This window comes from Parus major, chromosome 4A, assembly GCF_001522545.3.
Source record: "Parus major isolate Abel chromosome 4A, Parus_major1.1, whole genome shotgun sequence".
Classification (NCBI taxonomy): Eukaryota; Metazoa; Chordata; class Aves; order Passeriformes; family Paridae; genus Parus; species Parus major.
Genome location: NC_031772.1, coordinates 13,235,246 through 13,260,266, shown reverse-complemented (window position 1 = coordinate 13,260,266; position 25,021 = coordinate 13,235,246). Strand labels below are relative to the sequence as shown.

Here is a 25,021-nt window from a genome sequence, read left to right as displayed (position 1 = left end):
GAAAGCTGCCTCCAAACTTGTCCTCATCCTGCACACAGGCAATGCAGTCCCTGTGTTTGCAGTGTTTTGACTTGGCTCCCACAGAGTCAAGTGGTTCTGAGCACTACCAGTTCCCTCTGGCAGACATGGAGCTAGCTCTGTTTGCCCAGAAATCCCAGCAAGTAAATGCAGAACCTATTAGGATCTTCCTTTTATTTGGGGATTGATGTAAAAGGCTGAAAGGAAAGATTTTCAGCCAGATAAGGTTACAGAATTAAAGATTCTCTTCCCTTTTGCTGTCATTGACTTACAGGATTTTCATGTCAAAGATTTAAGATTTAAACATGAGAGTGATAGTATTAGGCAAAGTATGAGAGCAGATACTTGTAGCAAATGTAATTTTTTTTCTGACTGTTTATTAATGGTCTTTTGTGATCTGTAGTGAATGTTTTGAAGGATCTTCAGGTCCATTTATCACTCAGAGAAGCACCTTTTTTTTCTTTAATACCTATGTATATCATAATTAAGGGTAGATGCTGCTTAAAAATTTAGCTGTTTTAACATAAGATCCTTCAAGATGATATTTAATCCCAAGTAGATTTGATACCTTTTTTTAAGTCTATAAAACAAAGCATTATGTAACTGTCTAAAATCAACAGCATTAAAAGGAGAACATATTAAACATAAATATAAAGAAGGTTAAGATTTTCACTCCTAATTGAGCCTTTTGCCCCATTTTAAAATGAATTGTAAGGAAGATACTCATGTTTTAGCATGCAGCTTTATTAATATTTTACTAGACAGCTAGTAAAACATTTGTTAAAAAAACAAGTTATGTGTGCTGAAGTACATCTTTCTATCCATGAAAGGCTCCAGTGGTGTGCCATAAATTCATCATGTGCCTTTAGGAATACTTCTTTAAAAACCATTTCAGAGTAATTGCCCATTATTAATAATGATGATTCCTTTTTACTGTTATGGCAGTAGCAGTGAAACAAAGTGTCTGCTTGTGGTTTTCATGAGTGCCTGTGTACTTCTGTCCCTGTTATTACAAATTCAATTGGATGAACATAAATATGCTGGGAGTCTCACAATACTATATGTATTAATAATGGGAGAAAGTGCCAGGAATTCAGTTTTGGCTGTTGAATCCCAGGGAGACACAGGAATTGCACCAATATTCTGAAGTGTGGGACTGGTTCTATAAGCACTGGGCTGTCTCTCTCTACTAAGGTGCAGCAGATGTCTCCACAGAGGCAGATTATTCATGCCTTAGTCGTTTAAGTACATGCCTATGACCAACCATGCCTGTAGCACCAATCCTGCTGTTTCATGCTTTCTGCAGTGCATAATGCATGGAGATTGGTACCACTTTGTGAGCAGCTGAAGCTCATTTAGTAGAGTATTACCCAATTTGTTCTGATTATACTTAGTTTTTATCTCTGCCCCTTTCTCTATTGCCTGTTTCACTTGTGCTCCTGACAATAACTACAGTTGGAGCAATCTTGGGTCTTTTCTAAATCAGAACAGCTTTAGCATCCTTCAGCAGGCTTCTTTCTCTCCTCTGGCTTGTGTTCCAAATCCCTCCTCTTTGCTCTGATCTGAAACTGATTAAACTGCTGATCTGCTCCCAAGGGGTTCGCCTGGAAAGGAAATTCTCCCATGGTTTCATGTGCTCATGTTGGGACACTTGTTCAGTGCTCAGGTGTAAAGGACTGTGTGAGTGCCATAAAGCTTTGGAAAATCAGGATATTGGTGCTTTTGGCACTTTTTCAAGCTCAGAGGGGTTGTTTTATATGGAGAGAGAAAAAAAAAACCCTGCAACTTTCTAATGTTTTCTTACTGCTTGGTTGCTCAGCATAGTAAAATTAGCTTTCCTCAGATAACAGATGAGACTGGAAGTGTTGAGGAGTTGGAGGTGTCATGTCGATCCATCTGCACCAGTGTGATTTGGTCCCAGAGCCTGCAGTTCTCTTCCCACTGGGATCTGCAAGCTGGATTCTGTTTTCAGTTAGAACTGAAGCAGAACTGAGTTAGAATGAGAAGGGTAGTTCATTTGGAGTGTTACGTGCCCAAGTTTCTGCTATGCATGAATGAGGAAAAACACAACACTTTCACTTTGGATGTTGGTTTTTTTTTTTTTTGTGACCACACTTGGACTTTCTGTTGTAGTAAATAAAATCAAAATAAATAACTGACTCCTTAAAAAAACATTTTATGTTCACTTGAAATTGTGAACTGTAGAGGGGTGAATATGTGCTTCTGCGCTTCCACAGAAGATTTGCAAAGTGTACTGAAAGATGCAGTACTCCAGGATTTCCTTAGTGGAAAAGAAATAAGTTTCTATATATCAATCTTCATATCTAGCTTGATTCAGTAGGGCAATATTGATATAATAAAGTTGTTCCATTTATATCAAGTGAGACCCTTTGGAGTCTCATAGTAACAGAGAGTATTCTTGTTCTTCCAGATGCCAGGCAAATAGTAGCACATCAGGGCACAGTACAAATAATGCTCTCTGACACTTGAATCTATTCACTAAAATACTGTACATCAAAAAGCCTACATACATTGCATTCTCTGAATAATATCATGCTCAGAAAATTGTTTCTAAACTCTGAGGTGAGCAAAGTGATGCATGCATGAATCATGGATACAATATTGCTTTTAATATGCAAAATCCCCTTCTCTTCTACGTCAAGTGTGTATAACAGAGCTGTGATATTGGAAGGAGAGTGATTACCATACCAATAGTTCAGAAAGTTTTTTATGTGCACCATTAGAGATGTGGCATTAAAATTCCACCTCTTCTGTTTGTTTTTTTATATCATAGTTTGATACACCTCTTCTTTATCACAGGTGTGATGGAGTCAGAATTTACTGAAGCCCAGGAATAAAAACTGGAAAAGAGTCAGAGGAGGACAGTAGAAGCAGTGCCCCAGTTAAAGTCACATTGCAGATGGATATACACAGTTCCACCTAGGATTTGTGGCTAATGTAATTCTTTATTGGAAGGCTTTGACCTTGTTACGGGTTCTTGGCAGCTTTTCCCACTCTATTCATTACTAATGCAAGCTGTCAATCACTTTAGTTCTGCTTTGACATAGATTGTGGCTCACAGGAGTTAGTTCTGTCATTCTTTTTATTTCTTTCATCTTTACTATCCTTTTTTATGGTCTTTAAAGCTGGAACTATAAAAGAGTTATATATATATATGGAAAAAATCTGTTTCAGTAACTCTATCAACCTTGTTATAAACAGTCTTTGATTAAAACAGTTACTTTTGAACACAGTAAAATAAGACTGTGGCTTTTTACATGCAACATATTGTAAATTACCCTCCTCCTCAAAATAAACCAGAGCTCCTACTTGCATTACAGTGCTCAGGATTGATACAGGCAGATCAGCTGCTACATCCTGAATAACAGAGAGCTTTTCCCTTTTCATGTGTTTTGACAAGAGAGAGCCATCATAAGTGATGTCTTACTACATGTGCTAATGTTAGCTGAAGCAACAATTTCCACACCTTATTTCATTTAATTTACCTAGGTGCTGATTAATATTTTAAAAGCCTTGATACAGGTTTTCAGTTTCTGCATCAACCCCATCTTTGAAAGTTCAGATTTGAATCCTACCAGCCTGATGTTAAATAATTTAATACTAACCAATGAAAAGGCAGTGACCAAATCATCCAGAGAAAGCCTTTTCTTTAGAAAGCAATCTAATGGCAGGGGTATATAAGTTTGAAGGTAAAACTATGAACAGTTCACTATAGAAAAAAAATGGCAGCTACCTTTCAAATTAGAAGAGAATATTACTTCCCAATAATGGTGTAAGAATAGAAGAGAAATAAAACTGCATTATTGAACAGTTATGGTATTAAATTCTGACACTAAATATTAATCTGCTAGGTGCTGCACTATTATCTGCTAGAATAATGAAACAGCCCTTTTTATGCAGAATTCAGTGAGTCCAGAAATTCCGAGTAATGCCCATCAGGTTTTCAGTATTTCTGTTGAAATAGATCCAAAGGGGAAGTTGGGCTGGCTTCTGAACAACTCAGGAGGGTTTGTTCCTCTGTCTCTTCAAATAAAATGTAGGGAGTGGGACAACAAGAGTATCCAAGTAAGAGCAAGAGTTCTTGTCTACTCTGGTAAATGCTGCAGAGTGCTTGAGTGCATAAAAATCTTGCTCAGAGCTGAGTGTCCAATTTCCATTGCCTTGTGCAATCAGACTCTTTGTTCTCAGAAATTTGCATTTTAAGTAGACAAGCCAGATTAAGGATAGGCCACATAGCCTCTATTTTACTCAGCAGGAACTGATGTGCATACATATTTTCTTCTCAGACAAAAAGCAAAATTCATCTCAGTCCCAATCCAGTGTCTCAACAGGAAGAACAACTACTCTGTCAAGTCTGTAGTCAGTTTTCCAGCACAGACCTTGCCCTTTCCAGACTTCATTGGTTGAATTTTCCCTAAATATAAGCTTGTGCAGTAAAGCAACCTTTGTAGAGTGCTACTTCTAATGGAAATACATTGTCTACATGGATGTACTGTTGACTTACTGGTCAGTTCCCATCAACAATTTCCCCCTTCCCAGGAACATTCTGCTTTCTATATGTTCACATTTCGATTTCTGAGTACAGCAGTGAAACAAGTGGCCAATTCTTCATTACCCTAAAAAGGAAGGGATAGAATGAATAAACCTATTGTTGTATAGCACATCTATTTGCCAGATTCTCCTCACAGCAATTAACATGACTATATCTCATTGGGAAAAGGTTCATGGAGATAGCTAAGGATTTGTTAGGAAGTTTTGTTCCTTGATGAATTTTACTGCTGAATTATACCTTTTTTTTTTTTTTTACATCTGTATTTACAAGGTTAGAAGTTTATTATTTTTCTTGTTAGAGCTGGAGTATTTCACATTATCTTTGTTGTAGCTATCAGGTTTAATTTTGAAGATAATTTATAACAGTAAATTATATGTTGAAAACAATATAATGGTTCAGATGACAACAAAAACAAACAAAAATAAAAGAGCATAAGCCACATATCTATCAGGCCTTTGGTTTTCTATGCAGCATAATGATCCAGACACATAATACTGCCATGTCTGCTTTAATTTGCTTTGAAAAAATAAGCCATGAATTAAAAAACAGACAAGCTTCAAGATGATTTGGGCAGATCACCTGTACCAGTCAACTGCAATGAAGGATGGCTGGCATGTGATGAGGTCAATGCAGCTCCTCACCAGGGGCCATCAGCAGCCACACACCTGCAAGTCTTAGCTCTGTAGTTATTTGAGCTCAGCAAGAGCTGAAAAATACTCTGGGTAATGGTGGCACTGGTGTTTGTCCCCTCTAAGGCATTTCTCATCTCATACTTCGTGGCCATGCTGTGCACAAATATCAGGGGCTAAGGGAACGTTTGCACTGCAAAAGCACAAGGGAGATGGGTGAAGGTGCTGCAGAAGAGCTTCCTTCCATCTTGCTTCCAGATGTGCAGGTCTTCTCTGTCAGAAGGGATCCCAGCTTAGCAGTCCAGAGGCAGCTAGAAACATTGTCATGGTGACCTTTGCGAGGGACAGAGGACTGGTTCCTCTTCCTCCTGCAGTGTGGGTGTCACTCCAGGGCTCTCACCTCCATGGCACAAGAGGAGTTACATGGGAGAGGGGTGAGCAGCCACTGATCCATCTGGCCTGAACCGTGGGGGTCTCCCTGCCGAGTCACTTGGCATCTTTGCTCCTAGCTTGGTCGGTGCTCTGGGTCAGGGCAGAGCACGTCTGACTGCCCTGCAGGACTCAGCTCAAGTGCTGAGCATAGGGCTTGGAAAATGAGGAGAACAAACTTAAAAGGAGGGCAAAACTGCTGTTTCTATTAACTGCAGAGAGACCTTGCACTTAGAGAATGTGACAGGCCCACACTGAGTATGAGGATGACTTTAATACCTCTGCTGTTTGCTTTGTGTGTTTGCACTGCAAGCTCTTTGGCCCAAGGACTGTGCCTCATCCTGTATTTACACAGATCCAGCACAGCGGGTCACTGGTCTCAGTAGGAGCCTCCAATCTCAAGTGATAATAATGGACTGGCTTTCTTGTAAGTGTTACTTACCCAAACAATGCTGTGTTCCATTGTGCAGAATTGTTTTTATTAATTTATTTTTTTTCAGTTTACATGAAATAAAAACATTGTCCACCCAAACACTGAGGAACAATATGAGTGCTCATCTCCTGCTGGGAAATAAAAATTCAATCGTTTCAAATATCAGTCCTTCCTGCTCCCTTTAGTCACTTTGAGGACTTGTGTCTGATGATAAAATGCTTTAAATCCATTTTAAACCTTGTCTGACCTGTCATTCCTTCTCTGGATCTTAGCAACATAACAAAGCTTGCTTTGGAAGTCTTCTCAAGAGGCAACCCCCAGTTCATGCAGTTGAAACCTATGTGAGCAAGCCTAGTTTATTTATATAACAGCTGCTTGATTTGCAGAATCTAGCTCAACATCTTTCAAAATATGATTGAACTTTAAATCTGCAGAAATCTCTGGAAATAGTGCAAACCAAGTGTTTTTTAACTAAGACATGCATTTTATTTAAGGAAGAAAATCACAAAAGGCAATCCAGAACATCTACTAAACTTATTTTATTGGAAGCAAAAATACTCTTTTTTTATGCTTTTTTTGTTTCTGAAACATATGGATACCTTTTTCTTCTTTGTTGACCTGCATTCGAAGAAGTTAATTGTGCTTGTAGCTATGTACAAGATCTATCTTTTAGTATGGTGAGATGCTAGGAAAGGCATTTTTGTTTTTAACTGATAGCTTTGCAAAGCATACACAGTTGCACTCAACCCAAAGTACATTGTGAAAATGAATGCTTCTACTTTAGGTAGAGGATCATCAGTGATGCCTTCAGCATGAAACTGCCCGGTGTAGCCAAGGCATAATTTTATTATCGCAGGTGAAAGACAAATATGACCTCATTGTGTTTTGTATGAAAAACATTATTTTGAGCCTGTCTGGTTCCTGCATGCTTGCTGAGCTGTTACTCAGTAATGTTTGGCACATGGTAGCTTTTTCTGAGGCTGATGTGCAGAAAGAAAATAACATCAGTTTGGAGCTGCTATCTATTTCCATGGTTTTATTCTTGCCCCTTGAGTTCTTTGTCAGACAGTTGCAGTCTGCTCTGGAATGACTCCTGTTGTTTTGGGAGCTCATCCCAGCTACAATGCTCATCCCAGAGCACTAAGAGAGGTAAGTTGTGTTTAAAGGTGTCTGGCTGGGGCACTGCCTTTCCCTTCCTTGATCTTATATAAGGGGTGTTATTCTTTACATCAGTTGTCTTAATGAGAGCAGACGTGCCAGTCCTGAGAGCAGAGCATGTCCTTAGAGAGATGTGCACAGATGTGTGTGCAGCCCCACACACACTTCTCTGTGTGGAGATCACCCAGACACAAACCACTCCAGAGAAGCTATCAGATTTAGGGTGAAAGTTGTTTTTAAATTAAAACTTAAGTTTTCTGATAATTCCATAAATAACACTTTTTTCAAGGCTGGTGCTTTATTCTGGCATTATAGAATGGAATTGACATGTTTGCCTCCTCAGTCTTGGAATCCTTGTGGTGTTTTCTATTTTATTCTTCTTGGAAATATTTGCAACAAAATATGAAAGCTCAGTTTTTATCTGTTAGTATTTTCCAAGTAGAAAATATAAGACCAAAATTACAAGATATTGATGAGAAAGGCAAACACCTCTACAAACACATTTCCTTTTTCTTAACTTTTCTGTTGCCTTTTTTAATGTAAAAAAAAATTGGATGAAAAATGTGTTTTCTTACACTTTCTTGAGCTTCACTGAAAAGGAGGGATAAAGGAAGAAATACAAAATGGTTTGTAAAAGCAGTTTTATTAAATAAAAAATGTAGGATCCATTTTAATTCAGCAATAGTTAGTTTTTCATAATACTTTTAGAAATGCCTATATATTTTCATCATCTGTTCTTTGAATTGTCTTTTACATCCAGTTGAATTTTTCTAAGTAGCTCTACTTGAGTCAGTTGAGTAAGGAGCCGCTAGAAGAATTTAAAAAATAAAAAGGGGATGGACTTAATGAGCAACAAAGTTAGTAATCTGTAGCAATTACCCAAGTGAGTAATTTTGTTTCATTAATGCACCCTAAAGCATCAAGCTGTTTTTGACAATGGGCACTGCAGGGCCATTGCAAGGCTCAAAGAGACAGTTTTGTTACCAACTGCGGGGTAAGCGATAGGTTTTACCAACAAGGAGGGAGAAAAAGTAGCTTAGTGTAAGAAGAAAATTAAAGTCCATCTATTATTGTCAGAGAAGCCAATGGCAATGCTTATAAAGATTCTGCCAGAGCAGGGTCACACATCAGTTTGTTCTGGGTTTTCCTTTGTTGTTTTTTCCCTGGCTTTTCCAGTTTCTTAGTTACTGTGTTTTTTTAAGACAGCATCTTGATGCACAGAGCATCTTGGTTTGAAAAGGGAAGGAAAGCATATGCCTAGCTTAGTTGAATCCTTCTTGGAGGAAAATAGAAAAGCAGATGGAAACAGAGGCAAAGTTGCATTATACCTTGTAGACATCTCTGGATCACTCAATATGGGACACACACAATGTATGATATATTAAGGTGAAGTATTGAATATCCATAAGGGCACAGCAAATGGTGTCAATTTTCAAACACTTTGTTTTGTCAGCTTCACAAATTTAAAATCAGTCATCAAAAAGTCCCTGTATAGATCAGCCAAAGAGACATATAACGTTATGGTTATCTCCCTAACAAAAAAGTTTAAATTAAAGATGAGTTTATAAAGACTCAGACTGGCAGAATTCTATAGTGCTAAAAGGTGGGGTCATCTGACCTTTCAGATTAGAAGCAAATGCTGAGGAGAAACAATAACACACAGTGCATTGCTGATAAACACATTGGAGGACAATTGAACACACAGAAAAATAGATTTCCCAGAGAAGCTTATTTTCAGCATGAATGCTATTTTCTCACTTCATTATCATAAATATGAGAGGGAAAAAAGCTATAAATAAAAAATTCTCGGGCAGTCCCTGAAGACTTGTCAAAATACGTAGTTTTTGTACACTGAAGTGTAAAAGTATTCACTAAAATTAATTTTTAAAGTGTACTGTCCAATATTAGTTGCCTGATGTCCTTCCTTTGATCACAATTTATAAATGAGCTGGCAAAATATGAAGAAACCATGATTCCATAAATGAATTACTTAAGTGTGATTGTTAGCTTTTGCAATCATTGGCCTAATAAGCTCAGGTTTGTGTCACTGCAGTGTTTCTTACTAGAGGATGCTGATGATTGTAATATTACTAACATAATGTGTCCTATGAGTCATTAACCCAACCAGCTCCTCTGGTGGCTCCACAGTGGCACAGCTCCTGGAGCTTTGATGGGTCTGCACTGCAGGAGAGGGCAGTGACACTGAGGACATTCAGTGGGAATGGGGCTCACTGGGAAACACTTGCAAAAAGCCATGAGCACACTAAGAGAGGATTTTGTCCCTGCAGCAGTCTCCCAGTGCCAGTGGCACATGCCTCTGGATTGGCCCATTCCAGTGGCGGCTCTGGCAGCTCCAGCGAGTCCGAGAGCAGCTCTGAGTCCGACTCTGATAGTGAGAGCAGCTCCAGTGACAGCGAGTGCAATGAGGAGTCACGCAGTGCCACGCCAGAGGTAAGCCACTCAGCTCTCCCCAGAGGGGAAAGCATGGAGGGAAGCTGTCCTGCTCCCTGTTAGGCGGATGTCGGAGTTCTGTGCTGTTTGATGCGGTTGACTTCTTTTCCCTTTGCTGTTTCCCATGTATGACCCACATACTCATTCTAGCTTTTGGAAGAACCTTTCTGGCCTACATTTGAGTTGCTTTAAAGAAATATTTAGATTTTTGCCAGTAGCTAGAGAAGATTTTATTGACACAGTATTCAGCTGGGACTAAGGATAGGCAACATGACAAAACTATCTCTTCAGGGACTAGCTAAACTTTTTAGTTGTATTAAATTTCTCCAGGGCCACATTGTAAACCAGATAAGGAAGCCTAATTAACCATAAATACTCCATAAATACTCCCATAAAACTAGCAGTCACCATTAGTTGACTGAAATAATAGGGTACATAAAAAATGTTCTCTTTTAAAGGGAAAAGCACTGCTTGTCTGAGATTTGTTCCTTCTCATCCTTCAATCTGCAGCCTGAACCCCCCTCAACAAATAAATGGCAGCTGGATAAATGGCTAAATAAAGTGAACCCCCCCAATAAGACCATCATCAACAATCAAAATGAGCCTCACAGTGAGAGCAGCTCCCAGCCCCAGAGCAACCAGCAGCCTGAAGGGCCAAACAAAGGGAAGCTCAACAGCAGCCTGCCCCTGACTGATTCCAAAGACCGGGCGATCCTCAGTCCCATCCGAGAGAAAGCCAAACCACGAGTTTCCCAGAAAACTCCAGAGGCAAAAAGCTCCAAGCAGAAATCACCAGCTCATAATGAGCCAACTTCACAAAGGACTACCGGGAAAAAGCAACCCAAAAAGGTAGAAAGGACTTCCAGCGTAGAAGAGTATAACTGGCCCAAACCAAATAATACCAGCAACACTCCCAAAGAAAAAGACACACAGGAACCCCCCGAGCAGCCAAAGGTTCGAACTAAAGCAGCAGTTGGGAAGACAGCTCCAAGGAAAGAACCACGAACGAGCACAGGTCTCACTTCAGAGAAGAAAAAGTACAGAGGCCCCAGCAAAATTGTCCCGAAGTCACGGGAGTTCATTGAAACTGATTCATCTACTTCTGACTCAAACACAGACCAGGAGGAGAACTTGCAGGCGAAGGTGCTGCCAGCCTGCACTGGGTCTGGCAGTGGTGTCAAAGTGAAGGATTCTGGCAGTAACATCCTCAGCGTAAGTAGCTTAACCAGCAATGGCAGTAACACATCCATTGACCAGACCAGCAATGATCTGGAGGAGCAGCTTTTTTCTCCTATCCCAATTGTACAAAATGAACTTCTGTCCCCACTGAGAGAATATGAAGAACTCAAATCTCTGTGGGTGAAAATAGACCTTAGTTTACTCTCTAGGATACCTGGACAGGAAACTTTTGAGACCACGTCTGTGAAAAGTGAACTGAGAGAGGCAAATGTGAAACACAGGCGGCCATCTCGAGACTCCCCTACCCCAACAGCTGAAAAACCCTCCGCAAAATCCAAAAGGAAACACAAGGTAAGTAATTTTCATTGTTTAAAGGAAAACACTTGCATTTCTGAACACCCTGGAGGTCAGGAGCAGAGGCAGTGATTTCTCATTGGGGAGGCATCACAGCACTGAGGCTTTATTGGTTTTACAAAGGACAGACATTTACAAGTGCACTACAAATTAACATCAGAAAGTAGTGAAAAGCAAACCCCAGCTGACAAAATCAATAAACAATGTATTTTTTGAGATTTTTCTTACAAGCTTTTTCACTGTATTTGCTGACTCACCTATTAGTTTCCAGTGTTCTATAATCTGCAGAAAGTGATGAGTTCATATTAGTACAGTTTCAGCCATACTCAGAAAATGTGATTTCTGTTTGGAAGGGAGGGGTTTATTGTCTGCAGAATTAAGGTGTTTTCGCCACTGGTTTAAACAGGCTTCATCAGTCAGTGGAATGGGGTTTACTTATGCTTCTGGTGAATTCTGTTTTTATATTGTTTTGTGGTATGAACCAATATGATTCATAGAAATATAATTTACTTAACTAGCTGCTTTCTCTGCACAGCTACCTGAAAAAAACAAATATATTTTGACTTAAGGCATTATGTTTTATCATGTGTTTTATGTTATTTATGCTCAAGGGTATCCTTCCTTGTGGGACATGACATTACACTTCAAACTAAATGTGTTTTCAGAAAAGAAACTGAGGTTTTATATCCTAAATAAATTTTTTTAGTCAGTTTTTCCAGCTGAAATACTTGTACTCTGGTCTGCCTGTGAAAATTCATCAGTGTATTTTTTATACCCCAAATTTTATAAAACATGGTGAATATGACTTCAGTTGTCTGTTTTGGTGGACTTCTTGAAATTCTAAGTTTGAGGAGTCCAGTGGTACAAGAGAATTAATCCAAGACAAAGACAAATTATGCCAGGCAGACATAAATGATGTTTTATGCATCATTTGCCTTAATGAGTCACTGCACTGGCTCCTTCCCTGTTGAATTAAGTGAAAATAATCACGAGTAAACTCAGCAGGTTTTTATACAATTTATATTCTAGTTGCACACTACAGAGATGCAAGAAGGAAGGAGAAAAAAAGAGGAGAGGGATGTCCATACTTATGTATGTCTAAGTACACCAGGGTCCATATTATTGTACCAAAAATAATTCTTGCTGGGTAATTTAGTGGAGTGTCTGTATTATGGAGAAGGAATCTCTTAAAACACACGTGTAGTATTGGCAACTAAAGCGAGGGCTCCCAGGGAAGAACAAAAAAAAATAAGGGGGAATTAGATGAAAGTTGGAACCTTATAATTCCTTAACTGAGACTTTGAATCAGAAAGTAACAAATGGAGAATCTTGCTCTGGACCTCCAGCTAACATAAGCTGGACTCTGCATGAGCCCCTTCCATTGCAGTGTGATTGCTCACTGCTACCCAAGGGGAAACAAGCCAATTAGGATGACTTAAGGGTATACCAAGTGTTAAAGCAGGATAGGGAGAGACTAATTTGTGTTTCTAAATCATGCTATTAAAAGATTTATTTTAGTCATCTACTAGTGCTTAGAAGACTGATATAAAGGTTCTAGTGACAGAACAATAGTCAGCTTTGTTTGTATCATTTCAGTTCAGGCACAAAAGTCATGCATCAGGGAGTCTTCCAATATCAAATGAGCTATTGCTGTTAATGACCCTCCCAGCTCAGTCCTCTGCTCCTAGTCCTGTGAGTAATACTTACTCAGAGTAGCTTTCCCATCAACTTCTATTAGGTCAATGAGTAAAAGCTATTTACTTGAATAAGGTTTGGTGCTATCAAGTCATTGCATCTAAATTATTAATTAAATTCCAGTGGACTACAGCAGATAACTTTAGCATGAGAGACATTTTGCTTCCTAATTATCTGCTATGTCACTTGTTATATAACTTCATGTCATGTGTTTAGAGCATATTTAGCCCTGATTTCAGGTGACTTTCACTTCTCTTAGACCAGTAGGTAGTAGCTACTATAAAGGAAATACACTGAGATTCCATAGGTCCTGTCAATGGCCAGTGGAGTTGTACATATATGCTGGATCTTTTATGCCCAGCCATTTTTGTTAAAACAGATGGAAAGCCTGGATACCTTTGCTGAAAGCAAGAAGCAGCGCCTGGAGGAGCCTCCTGCTTCCTGTCTGCTCCCACCTTGTATATCTCCAATACCGAACCACAGAATAACCAGCACTAAAGAGTAAGTGTATTTCTGACATCACACTCTTGAGGGATTTCACAGTACTGTTTTGTAAATATCTTTGCTGTAGACTCAGATGGGCCTTAAAGCCCATCGGCATAAGTGACACAGCATTGGTATTCCCATCCATGAGGAAGAAAATCCACATGGTTTTGATGAGATTCATTCCTCCTTCTGATGGCCTGCAGGACTTCAGAATGCTGCGACAATCCTGGTGTACTCTTCAACCTCCTTTCAATGTTCTTTCTTGCCTTTGTTACCTTAAACCTCTGTGGACAGTGAATCCTGCTTAAAGTGGGATTCATTTGATTGCTGTGAATTAATTTTTTTAAACCATTTTCATAAGAGACAGTTCCCAGTTTTATTGAATAAAATACTGAAATTGCCTCTTTGTTTTACCTGTGTATACAGCAATGCCAGGGGTAACCATCCAAAGTGTCTCAGATGTGTGCTTTGTATCTCAGCAGACACACCATCCAATAGTTTATGCCTTTCAGTGCCTTTCAGAAATGGCTATAATGCTTGAGCAAACAGGTGCCACATAAATAATGATTCTGATTTTAAGACCACAAGGTTAACATTCTATAAATATCCAAAGAATCCAATTCCCTTTTGTTTCAATTTTTGTGCTTTTATGATTTTGAGATGAGGTCCTTCTTTCTGTTTTGCTCTAGGATAAGTGAAGAATCAAAATCACAGTGTGCTTCTGAAAACAATTTGAGGATAATATAGCTAAATTTAGATAAAGTTCAAAAATAAGTTATGAAATAGTACACTAATTTTAAAATCCTTAAAGGAGGTTGAGCATCATTTTATTTATTCTGGCATCAAGATGGTGTGACTACAGTCTGTGAACTAGCACTGCATTCAGTCACTGAGAAAATTAGAGTTGGAATCTGGAAAAGGAAGACAAGTTGAAAGTTACAGTGGGATCTGTAACATGTTACACATTTGGTAAACATGGATATTGCCTGACTGTCGTTGCTAGAAATACAATGAGCAGAGATATATTGCACAGGAAATCAAAGACTGTCCATCCCCAGCACCTCCACAATCTATTAAAAAAAAATCTTTCTATTCTTGTCACCATCAGGCCCTAAGAATCTACCCCCAATCTGATGTTTCTTAATTTGAGCTTGTTTTCCAGGTCGTTAATTTGATTCCTCAGAGCTTTCAACCCTTTGGCATTCTCTCTTAAAACACAGTTGTGTCCATCAATAGTTACTTCCATATGCTAGTTTTTTCTCTCATCTGCCTGAAGTTTTGAACAAAATTTTCTGACTTCTTTCCTACCTCAGTGAGACGTGGATCACACTGCATTTGTTGTTACTAGTGTTTTCTGAATTTGCTTGAAGAAAATGCAATACTTTTTTGATTAAAGTTTTCAGTTCAAATTTTCAGCTCCCAGAGACATGCAACTGAATATAGATTAATGTATTTCCCAAAAGATCAGGGAGCTGGATGAACTGTGTGAAGACAATTTCCTAGAAATTTAAATGTTCATTTTTAAGCATTCAGGAGTAATTCTGTTCTCCAGAGGGTTAACTAAATTTTTAAGGGGAGGCAGAAGAAAGTCCACTGTTCAAGGCCATGGGGGAAAATAGCACTTCAGGAGTAAAAGGTTGAAAGACAGGCTTTGCCATTTGGTCTTGTCAGGGAAATTAATCCACAAACACCGGAGGTTTATGTCCAAAAGGGAGACAGAGGAGTCCTTCTTCTTTATTCGAATAAAGGGAGAGGCCATGGGGCATTCCCCTGGAGTCTCTCAAATTTTTGGAGGGCACAGCCTCCTTTTTATCCTAATTCCTGGCCACTTGTCCCTTCTCTCTTTCCCCATAGGCTGAGGTACTTGAAAGGTACAGGCTTCCTGGAGCACCTGATACCTGGGATACCTTCTCCCCCTCCCCAGTGCATAATCCCTTCTTAATTCTTAACTTTTATGGAATTCATAGTGTTCTTTCAGTGTCTCTTTGATCTTTCAGTGGAATCCATCCCATTGTTTCTGTTGTCTCTCACTGATAGCTGCATCCTACCAGCAGACCCACAGCTTGTCTGTAAAGGCAAACCCATCATTCCTCTCAGTCTTTTATTTCCAAAGTTCCAAGTTTTCTACTAGAACTCTCTATATAAGGACTTTGAGACAGTGTGATATAGTGATGATGTGTGATCATGATCTTCATCCCTTAAGCAGGTGTTAAGTCCCATGGTGGATGTTGTCACTTAGTAGGAAACTTGGGTATCTCCTATTAGAACTTGATCCCTGTGCCAATAAACCAAGTTCCCCAAGGCAGACCTGAGATTATTATTAAGTTCTTTTAAAGGTAAAAGAGTGTTTTTACAGAAATACTTTAATCTGGGCCAAAATTTGGAGGCATTCAGGAGTCAGGAGCAATCAGAAAATGCAGGTTACACCTGTGCTTTGACAGCTCCCATCATATGTCTTGCTGTGGTTTGGCACTTTGGATACATTTCTCTATAGTCTTCCCCTAAATATATGGACTCAGTAAAGCAAGCAAAGATGCACAATTAATCTTTAAAGGATCATGTGTCTAATAAGGTCAATTATATGCCTAATTCCACAAGTTTCTGTCACTACATATATAATTTGAGTTTAGAAATTTCAAATGGTCACTTTTGAACTTAAAAGACATTTGCACAGAGAGCAGGTTTGTATTATGTAGTCATTGCATAAGCCATAATTACCTCTCTGTTCCTTCCCTCACATACTCAGGGGCTGATGACTTTTCCAAAATCTGACCTGACACTTAAAATGTGCTGTTCAAACTATTGCCTCTGTATTTTCCTTATTTCTGATACTTTACAGCAAATGAAGGAATAGGTGTTTCATTGTTTTTATAGGAATACATTGAAACACTTCTGTGAAGCTGAATTTTTGTCAGATCAGCTGCCTGCTTTACAGCAGGGGATTTATGTTTAGTTCCTTGACAGAGAAATTTTAATTTAAACATTAATTGTATGTGCTGCTGAATCCCATTGATACGTGAATATTTGATTGACAGACCCAGTCCAGACAGAGCACTACTCACCAGTATTTGGTTTTTTTTGTAGTAACACAGGGAATTATTTGCTGATGTAAACTGTGAATCAAAATGGACTCACAATAGTGAAACATGCCCAGCATCTAGCAGGCATGCTAGAAATCTGTCTGAGGCAAACATTTCTGCATTTCTGTTTTTCGAAATTTACCATTCTCTTTTATTTGACTTTTAGTTGAAGATGCACCTGTACTTGGCAATACATATTAGTCGATCCCTTGGGAAGTCACAGCAGCATTCCTTTGGGTTCCTTCATGGCACAGGCAGCATTCACATCTATGACAATGACTTAAGCTCCGTTCAGGTGCTGCCATATGGTCCAGCTAGTGTGGGAGTGACTTTTCCCTGTAAACCCCCTTCAGAAAGTCAGATCACCATCAATGTGCAGCATTTCGTTATGGGCCAGGGGAGCAGAGGCAAAAGAAAGCCAAGTGCCTGGTATAGACAGTGGCTTTGTCTCACTAACAGGCCAGATACCACTGCATACCACAAGGAGTAGATAAAGAAACGACAAAGAAAGGCAGCTTGAAACATGAGAGTAGCTGCAAATTCTCCCTTCTTCATGCAATGACCTCTTGATGCCTGTTTGCTTGCTTTCTGCCCTAAAAGAAACCTGCTGGGAAAAAAAAAAAAAAAGGCAAGCAGATGGGGAACCTTCTCCTTCTTTGATAATTGGCCTTTTTTTACACACAAAAGATTAAACCTTGCGGCCACAAGACCATCAGCCCTACTTGCAGTTTTTCCATGCACTTTTATTGTGTTTCTCCCTAGATTTTAAATATATTTTAACTAACAATTATGTCAGCAAATTAAACCATTGAGTCTCAGTAATTATTGCAATAAAATAATTCAAAATTATCAATTCCTACAATCAAAGACCAGTTTCTTAGGCCATTAACATCCGAAAGCAAAGTGACAATCTGGTTAACTGCTGGTAACAACCTATTTCATGAAGGTTATTGTTAACATAAATGCTTTAGTGTAAATCTGAGGGAGGTAACATTGCTAGATAATTATCATCTTAATTCCTGCAAAAATTTATAGGATTAATTGGGCAAGGGGAAGAAAAGAAAAAAAACTCAACAATTAAAACTGTACTGTTGGAAGGACGGAGCTAAACATAAGTTATGTAGAAAAAATATCCTCTAGTACTTTTTGTTTTGTGGTTAATTTTTCCAACCCACAGAGTGATTTATGTGCCAGAGTTGAGAAGCTGCACCTGTTCATTGGTTTACCCCATCTTATATTTGAGCCCAAAGATGAATTGAACTTACGAAGTTTTAAACAGCGAAGAGCTCCGAACTCCTCCGTGCACAGTGGCATGGAAAACCACTTTGCTCTGTGTTCCCTGCCATGAGTTCAGGGTTCCCTGTGCATGTGCTTGGGAAGCAGAGGGTTTGGGTTCTACTCCTGGGTGTTTCTGCAGTTTAACTGTGTCTTCTTTGCAGCTGTACAATCCAATAACATGTGCATGCTTTGTTGGAGCAGTGTTTACCCTCCTTTGGAAAACTTTTGTCTGGAAAAAGTTGTCATGAGCTATAACTATGGTAACTTGTCTGAGTTCCAATATGCCCTTTGGGGGTGAGAAAGCAAACAGATGGAGCTTTGAGTGAGAACTTTCTGGAGGACATATTGCAGGACCACATGTGCATAAAATCATTCTCCTCGAAGAACTGCCAGTCTATTCCAACATGGTTGTTTGCCTTTGATCTTCTTCAGACCCATGTCTTCCAGGCAGGACAGCATCCGTCCTAGTAAGGCAGTATGAATTTGAGCTTGTTTTATTTCTTCAGTCTGAAGATCTTTAATATCAGAGGGTTTCAAGTAAGATATTTTTAACTCTGCTCAGGTTGAATTAGAGTAGTTTTGGGTAGAGGAGCTATAAAACATGAGGAGTTCATTTGATTTCACTCTTTGGTTTCACAGATAAGGCTAAAATATTTCTGTATCACCAAAGGTCCCAGGTAGGGCAGAAACCAAGGTGTAGATATTGATACTGTCAGTGAAACTGCAGAAGAGGCCAGACTGAAATGAGAGCGAGCCTGTAAATGAGAAGTAAGGGAACCTGTGTCGCCTCCTCCTCTTTCCCAGGTTACTTTGAAGCAAAGTAGATCGGTAATTCCTGACACTGACTAAAGGTGGGAACAAAACATAAGTTCTTGTTGACTTAATTTGTTATTGAAATTTTAATCAATAATCATGAGAAGTAAACAATCATGTAGTGCAATATTAGATGTCTAACAAAAGTTAAAAATTCAGGTAATCTTCATTGACTGAGCTGGGACAGTAACTGAATTAAAAATCTTGGAGCAGATTAACATGTTAAGCAGTCAGTGAGGTGTTGGGTTTGGTTTTTCTCTTTTTTGATGAATTTGAGTGGAGAAAGGTCTACCAGGTTGGGATTTTTTTCTGGTTTTATTGTGCATCACAGCTGCCATTGCTAGCCAGCTAACTATTTCTGTACATAAAACAGACAATAGAGTATTACATTGCTTGAGCTTTCATGTTAAAACCACATTCATTTTTTGTGAATCACATTCAATTAATCAACCAATATTTGCTCAAGGGCTTTTGCCAGCTACAACGTATCATTTTAATATAGTGTTGAACATTTGTTTCATTCTGGAGGTTAAATAAGTATTATCTTGTTATGGTTATAATTTTGTAGTTGTTATAAATTCTATTTTTGGCTCATATGATGCCATGTGCTGTTTGAATATTTTTTGCAAAGTTGCATATATGTGCCCTAATCCACCTCTTGAAAAGATGCTTAATGTTAAACACATAAATAGTCATACTTGATGTCAAAGGAACTAACCCTGTGCATAAAACTTTTCAGCACTTTGCTGAGTCAGAACCTCTATGAACTCTCAAATGAAGACTGATTCAAATTAGCATTTAAATCGGGTGCAATTTGTACTAATGCACTGCAAGTTGTCCTCCAAAGCAGGTTTCTGCAGTCACTGAAAAGGCAAAGACAGCTCTACTGGTTTTGCTGCTGTCCCCTTGTGTCTTATCAGAGAGGGCACAGGAGTGCAAGACAGATCAGAGGGCAGAGCTGGGTTCTCAGTAAAGGAAATGTAGAGCTTTGTGCTGTGGGGAATTAACCAATATTCTTGAAATGTAACTGTTTTTTCTCTATCTCCCAGAAGCAACAGTAGCTCAGTGAAGAAGGTGACAAAGAAAAGAGAAGAGAAGCTGTTTCCTCCTCCCTTGTCCCCACTCTTGGATGATCCTGTGCACCGGCGGCACAGCAGTGACAACGGCTCCTTCAGCCAGGAGCCCACTGTCACAAACACCTCACAGACCAGCAGCTCTTCCTCCTCTGTTTCTAAACACAGAAAGAATGAAAATAAATCTTCTTCTAACCCCAAAGGAATCTGTGTAAGTAACCAGCCTCAGTTGGTGGCAGTGAACAAGATAAAGTGAAATTAATTCAGCTTTATTCTGTTGGATTTTTTTTTCCACACAATATGTATTTCTAAATGCTTTTGTAGCCCCACTCAGGGGGAGTGGATCTTTGCAGAGCCAGGCAAAGCCAGCTCTGGCAAGCTTCATTTTTAGGTCAGCATTAGACATCTACTTGGCATTGTCTGTCCTTCCCTGAAGCATCTGGACCCTGAGCCTCAGAGAGGAGTCTTTGCAACCATCAAGTAGCTGAAATTAGTCCCTTAACTCTGTAGCTGCAACACTCACATTTTGAAAATAAAACTTCCAGAAATCCAGAATAACTGCCCCAAATTCTCACCCACAATTAAGCACTGTAGTCATACTGAATATTATAGCCCAAACTAAACAGACAATAACAATATAAAAAATGTTGTCCATAGTACACTCAGCATGTTAATAACCTCTCTCAGGTTTGCAGACTCAAAACAGTAAGGTTTATTTACACTTAATCTTCATTAATTATGTGTAAGCTTTTAGACAATTTTTAAATAGAGTTTTTTTCCCCCAGAAAAATGTCACACTGTTAGAGCTATCTCCCCATGAGTGGTTCTCACAGAGACAGTTCTTTGTTTCTTGCTTTTCACCAGATTCAGGTAGGGAGGTTTATCTGAAAATACACAAAAATAAAGCCAAAACTGGATCGCAAATTCAGTAAAGCAACATAAAATTTCACATTAGTTTGTCATTCTCTTTTTAGGTTAAACAGAGACACTCCAGAGTTTTGGCCCATTTTACAAAATAGTCCTTCCTCTAGAGTTTCAATCCCATCCTTACTTTATAGTATCAAACTGTATCTCAGTACCACTGTCAAAATTAGAAGAAAATTCTGCCACAGAAAAGGCCATGCATAGCCCCATTTTTCACTGTTCTCCACTTTGAGAGAGGTTGTTACCCCGCTCTGTAATAGTAAAACTCACAAGTTGCATTGGATTGTAGGTGACAAATCACTTCACCTTATTCATTCATCCCTGTTGCTTTCTGATATCATTGTGTCACTTCAAGCTGTGCCAGTAATACATACGCCTTCAACTGAAATCAGTGCCAAAATGAGCTGCATATGTCAGCAAATAAACAGTGCTATGTAAACAGCAGGGCCTCTTCCTCTCAATCCCAGCATCTCTAGTCAGATTTATCCTGGGTTAATCTATTATCTTCATATATGAACTGTTTTCCCCCTAAAATATATTAGACTTCTTTCCATAGTTCATTGGTCCATCTGTAATTTAGCTTATCTGGTTGGGGACTAAGCTTGCAATTTACAATTGCCTGATTTAAAATCTGTTATGCTTCTGATTTTAATCATTGCAAAGTCACAACTGCTTTCCATTCTTCTTTCTGTAACAAGAGTGAGGAAATTGTTCCCTGCTGAAATTCAAGCAGATTCTTCAGCCACATTAACAGTTAGCTCCTAGTAATATAGAAAAAAGCGTTACATTAGTATGATAACACCTTGGAAGAAGTTTAGACCCAGCCCTGTCCCATTAGATCTCCCCACCCTTGCTGTAACCAGTGTCTCTAGTCAGTAACATCATGGTATCCACCTAAAACTTACACTTTAAAGTGCAAAATTACTCCATGTGAGTTTCTAAACACAGAAAGAATGAAAATAAATCTTCTTCTAACCCCAAAGGGTTAGAAGCTCTCACATGAGTCCATGTGAGAGCTCAGGTGAGAAGTAGAGTCATACTCTCTAATTAATCTACTAGGCTCATGGTACAAAGAAGGGAAGTATGGTTTGGTAAGGTGACATGAAGGTAGGCAAGCTGCTTTATGCCTTACCCTTTGGTTTGCTGGGAAGGGTTTTTGTCAGGGAAGGTGGATGTGAGCACTTACACTGTTGGAAGGTGTTTGTTTGAACTATGAATAACAGTCCCGTGTTTCCTAGGAGGAAGAATCTCACAGTACACCCACAGCCAACACTCTTCTTGACACCAGCCATCTAGAGTCAGACATCTGGTCTGCAATGCCAACACTTTCCAATGGGAATTCTGAGCCCAGAAGACCCAAAATAACATTTGATGATGTGTAAGTTTTATTGACTTTGTGCTCTGTGGGATCTTGGGGATTTTTGTGCAAGCAGAGGTCCCAGTGAAAGAGAATATCTTTGATTACAGTGCTGGTATTGGGCACCTGCGTGGATAATGCTGCACAAAGGCACACACAGTTTTAATCTTGGCAAATGAGTTGTTGTCACTGATTAATGAAGATTCTATTGATAAATGTTTTTGAATCATGAATGTTGGTTCATGGTAATTCTTCTTCATTTTTTTTATTTTAGTTCCTCTAATGGAAACTTCTTATACTTAATTAGTTTAAAATATTTTTCCTTTTCCTCTGTTCAGCACACATTAATAGGTCCTTTGGGCAGCCAGTTTCTACACCTACTTATTTTACATTCTGGTCACCTATCATACCGCTGCATACAGCAGCTTCAGATTAATACCAAGCTAAGATTTAAAGAGATAAGTGGGCATATATATCAAAATTCTTCTTCAAAGCGGTCAGCAATTTTTTAAACATTTGTCCAGCCATATGAAAGCAGGGACTTGAATTAATTGTTTTTGTCTCTCTAGGCTTCACAATGCAGATTATTACATGCAAGAGGCTAAGAAGCTGAAGCATAAAGCAGATGCACTGGTAGGTTATCACAGGTTTTTTGTCTCTTTTTACTGTGGAACTCAGTGTTAAAAATGGGCATTTATTGCACAAGATCTAAAGTCTCTCAGACCAAGAGGAAGCATGCTATTGATTAAACTATGCTTCGGTTTGTGCTCCATATACACACTGTGCACAAGTTAAACCCTGAACACCGTTCCTAAGTTTTAAGTATTTGTTCCAAAAAACCAGCTACTTCAAATAGCTGGTGTTTCTTCCAGGGAGGAGCAACAATCATGCTGTTTATGAAGTATGGAAGATGGTTTTATAAAAGTTGATGTGTATTTGAAATTTGTTTTTCCTGTTCATTTTAAACCTAAAACAGAAGTGTTGAAATATTCCATAGCAGAAAGACAGGCAAATCACCCCAAGCCCCATAATCATGTGGTAAAACTGATATTTCCAATTCAGTTGTTTAAAATCTGAAACAATTCAATTTTATGTACTATATTCCTTTTTATTGCATGGTTTTAGGCTGATAAAGAAAGTCACAAAACACTTATTCCCAAAAAATCTGGCAGTGAGGTAGTTCAGTGCTATTTTTTACTTGCTTTACCCTAGATGAAATTCCAATAAGATTAGTCTAATTTTGCCAAGTATTTTGATAAAACTACATAATCTGACAGATTGTATTCTACCATAGTTTGTTCTATGCAAACTATTGCCAGTTCTGAAGTGTCCATAATAAACATTTGCTTTGTAGGAAGGGACTTTGCTCCTGTATGCTACATAGGGTGCAGAACAGTGGCTCTTCCAGGAAGACTTGACTCCTCTACTTAATTTAACTAAGATGTCTAAAGTGGAGTGTGGCAATCCACTTTGCTCCTCAAAGTGCTGGGTGATTATTCACCTCTCAGCTTCACTATGTCTGGGAGTTTTGCATGTATATTCTATGATTACTCATTAGAGATTTTGTGCTTAGAAATAAAAAAAAACCAAAAAACAATTACATGCTATGTTTTTAAAAAGCAAACTAGGCAAACAAAAAAGTCTCTCCCTCTGCTGAGAATGAGCTGAAGGAGAGCTGACATTTCAAGCTGTCTGCTTCAGCTCTCCAGGCTCCCTTTTGGCTTGGGAACAGTGTTTCCAAGTGTGTTTTCTGTGTGAGGTGGATTCAGGGTTTTGTCACTTGTTACGACTGTCAGCAAGGTGACAGTCATGTCTCCCAGCATGCCCATTTACAGGAGGTGGCTTTATGGCTTCCAGCCAGCTCGATAGAGCACGTCCAGCCACAGCTGGGTGACCTTTAAACAAAGCACACAAGGTGCTGGCACAGGGCTACCTGCTCCACACTAGCAAATATTTCAGGCTCAGGCTCTTGACGATCTCAACGTGCTCTGTCAATTCACCTCCCTCTGCAGCCAGATGCACTCACAAGGTGTTGACTCTTCTCCTGTGCTATTACCTTTGCCTGTGCCTGGAGGATCAGGGGTGTTTCTCAAGCAGCACTAAGAGGAGCAGGCACAGCACATCCCACTGCTGCCTGCACACAGGCCCTGCCAGTCACAAACAGTTTGTGAGTGCCCCAATGTGAGGCCATTCACTGTGATCAACTTGTTGGCAGACATAAATATCCATGAATAACGTATCTGCTTTTTCCTTTTGCTATTTAGATCTGAAGGGTTGTTTTTGGTTTTTTTTACCCACCCAATGCAGCTGCACGTAAATAATCTCCATGCAACACATTTGGCGTGCTATCCCCTATTGTTACTTGTCCTATGGAAACAATTGCTGCTGGTTACTTGCTGCTGACTTGACAGAGCACAGGCAGTATTGAAAGATGTGTTGCAGTGGTTAGAAAGATAATGCATGTGACCTCAAAATGTGTCAGCAAATGTTAATGAGATTTGTGGCAGCAGTGTTCTTGAGCTTGTAGAGAAAATAGATTTCTGGTGAAGGGCAGGACATTTCATGTCTTATGGGAGCAACCTCATAAAAACCTCTGCTTGTCTGGGGCTGCAGTAAGGGATCAGCTAATATGGGTGGGCTGCTGCAGTGGCAACTGGCTGTACCATATGGAAGAGATCTTTGAGACCTCACTGTGTTCCTGTCTGAGATGATGTCTGAGGTGGAAGAATTCCACCTACTCCAGAGAATCAGATCCCATTCTTGGCTCAAATTCGGTGTCTCTACTAAATCTGCTTGCAGCCAGATTCTTTTTTGCATACCACAAAAAGTCACCTTTGGAACACTTTTTATCTTCCAAAATTAATGGAAGTTTTTTCAAAGTGAAAAAGGGAATTTGAAGAATATGCTGAGAGGCAGCCACTGGAATAGAGAGAGATCAGTCAGAAACATTTCCCTTTTTCTGACCATTCAGTTGATACCTATCAATTATACAAAGGCTTTGTACGTAATCAATGCACAGGAGCCATATTTGAAATTAAAGGTGGGCAGAGAGAACTAGTTATGGCTTAGAAGAAGCCACGTAGACAAGTAT

General features: G+C 39.2%; 1 protein-coding gene across 1 annotated transcript in view; it reads left to right on the top strand.

Annotated features, from left to right (window-relative positions):
* Positions 1–25,021, top strand: part of AFF2 (AF4/FMR2 family member 2) — a 313,841-nt gene that overhangs the window by 261,253 nt on the left and 27,567 nt on the right. The window contains exons 10-15 of the mRNA XM_015626354.3: positions 9,529–9,691; positions 10,202–11,221; positions 13,299–13,420; positions 19,626–19,860; positions 21,812–21,951; positions 22,500–22,563. Of these exons, the coding sequence (XP_015481840.1) occupies positions 9,529–9,691; positions 10,202–11,221; positions 13,299–13,420; positions 19,626–19,860; positions 21,812–21,951; positions 22,500–22,563 (1,744 nt within the window). The remainder of the gene's footprint in view (positions 1–9,528; positions 9,692–10,201; positions 11,222–13,298; positions 13,421–19,625; positions 19,861–21,811; positions 21,952–22,499; positions 22,564–25,021) is intronic.